The sequence below is a fragment of the Austrofundulus limnaeus genome, unplaced genomic scaffold (assembly GCF_001266775.1).
Source record: "Austrofundulus limnaeus strain Quisiro unplaced genomic scaffold, Austrofundulus_limnaeus-1.0 Scaffold188, whole genome shotgun sequence".
NCBI classification, from domain to species: Eukaryota; Metazoa; Chordata; class Actinopteri; order Cyprinodontiformes; family Rivulidae; genus Austrofundulus; species Austrofundulus limnaeus.
The window spans coordinates 178,200-180,274 of NW_013952590.1; the positions used below are offsets into that span (position 1 = coordinate 178,200).

General features: G+C 35.8%; 1 protein-coding gene across 1 annotated transcript in view; it reads right to left on the reverse strand.

The window, feature by feature from the left end:
* leap2 (liver-expressed antimicrobial peptide 2) overlaps positions 1 to 1,137 on the reverse strand; it is a 4,331-nt gene extending 3,194 nt beyond the window's left edge. The window contains exon 1 of the mRNA XM_014018254.1: positions 872 to 1,137. Coding sequence (XP_013873708.1) covers positions 872 to 949 — 78 coding nt within the window. The 5' untranslated portion in view covers positions 950 to 1,137. The remainder of the gene's footprint in view (positions 1 to 871) is intronic.
* Positions 1,138 to 2,075: the final 938 nt, after the last annotated feature.

Below are 2,075 nucleotides of genomic sequence, written 5' to 3' on the forward strand. Positions count from 1 at the left end.
ACACACACACACACACACACTTTATGGATGGTTTTTAGGGTTAAATTTTTAGGATTATACATGATTAAATACAGTAATCTGCTGCCAGTCTTGTATAAAGTACCTCAAAGGGATAAAAGGTTCAAGTCTTTTACCATTAGATTATATTGGTAAAAGTTAAAGTATCTGATATTTACTGTAGTTAAGCATCAAAAATCAATTTTGGTTATAAAATGTACTCAAGTATTGAAACAACTGAGTAAAAGTGAGATGTTAGAATGTCAAAAATAACATTTATTGGGAGGCAATCTACCAAAACATTTCTGTAAATTCCACAATGACCATTATAAGTTATTTTAAAATGTTAACATTGAAAACTTTGGGATTCACTAAACTTCCAGTATTAGCTGATCACTCATCTACATACTCGGTTACATACATGTGATCCTGGAGTCTGATGTGATTTGTGTCATGTACAGATGAGATGTAAAATACAAACTAACATTGAGTCAGAACCGTAGATATTTATACTTCTCATCCAACCACAGTTAAATTCACTCTATCCATTCATTTGGGCATTTTTATTTACAAAATTTAAATGTGAGTAACAACTTTCTACTTCTTACCTTTTTTTAAAGAGTAAAACGTACAGAAAACTGTGTGGAAAAGTACAGAGGAAGTAAAACTTTGGCTGAAAAATAATCCAGTAAAGTTTAGATAACCAAATTTGTACTTCATGCACAAAGTATTTGTACTTTGTTACACCTTTCATTGATTGTTAYACAGTAAGTCCAAGTTCTAAATTTAACATTTGTCCCTTAAAATAAAAAATAAAAATTTTTTAAAATCAATATTTAAATGTGTATTATTTAAAAAGGAACACATTACTCACCTGCTGAGCCAGTATTAATACAGCAATGCATGTGACCACCAAGACTTTCCTTTGGGTGAAAAGGCTTTTCTGTTGCATCTTTATTTTTTTCTATTTATCTCTCAGAAACCTAGAAAACTGATCCAGCAGRTAGGGTTCCCTGATCTGTGGAGGACCTCCGATACCTTGACCAGCTGCGTTCAAGTGGAAGTAAAGTTCATGCAGGCGTATTTTTCCTTCCTCCCAGTCACAGGTTGACTGGAGAAGTCTGATCGGATCAGCCTGACTCAGCAAACTCAAAAGGGCTGGGCTCTGCCTTATATAGTAGGACCGGGATCTCGTTGGGGGGGGACGGACAGAGTCCCAGTCCAGGCTGTGTCATTCACCCCCACTTATCTCTGTCTCTCTGTCTTTATCTTTCTTATCTATGCCTATAACAGGGACATGATGCGTCTGCAGAAAACTGTCACTGCACCGCCAGACATCAAATATTTTCAGCTGGGTGGAAATGTTTTGGCTCAGAGGGGTTCGAGGGATAAAGACTTCTCAATAAGTCTCATGTTTTCACACGTTAGAGCCACACAGAGTGGACTTCCAATGTCCGAGGAAGGATCTGTGTTTTGGTGAATCCACKTGTTAAATCCTACGTTTTAATTTCACTGAGAAATGGAATTATCTCAKCTGATACATGAGCGCATGATCTCTGCATGTCAATATGTACATGCATAAGTCCTTTTAGAATATTTTGGCATTACGAAACTAGAGGACTAGTCTAAACATGTTGGGTTTTGATTTCTGCCTCGTGTTGTAATTTGATTGTTTTTTTAAAGTGGGGTGTATTATGCAAAATCAACTTTTTTGAGCATTACATCATGTTATAATGTCATTCTTTCATCAAAAACATACCCAGATTGTTGCTTTGACTCATGTATGCATGTTTAAAGGGATCCATGATTAGTTGTAACATATATTTTAACTGTAAAAATAAAGACTGTAAAAATACTGTAGACTGTTTAGTTTTTGTAAATTTTAAACTGAAATTTTAAAAATATATTACACGGACAGGGCCATTTTATTTACACGCAAAGCATTCTGGGTAAATGATGACGTGGATAGGTCCTCGGTGCAAGGCTGCCAGCGAGCTATATCCACCCTGAAGGTTAATCTTGGACAATATCTGATGATCGACTCTTTTAAATGAAACCAGAGAGCGTTGACAGAGAGG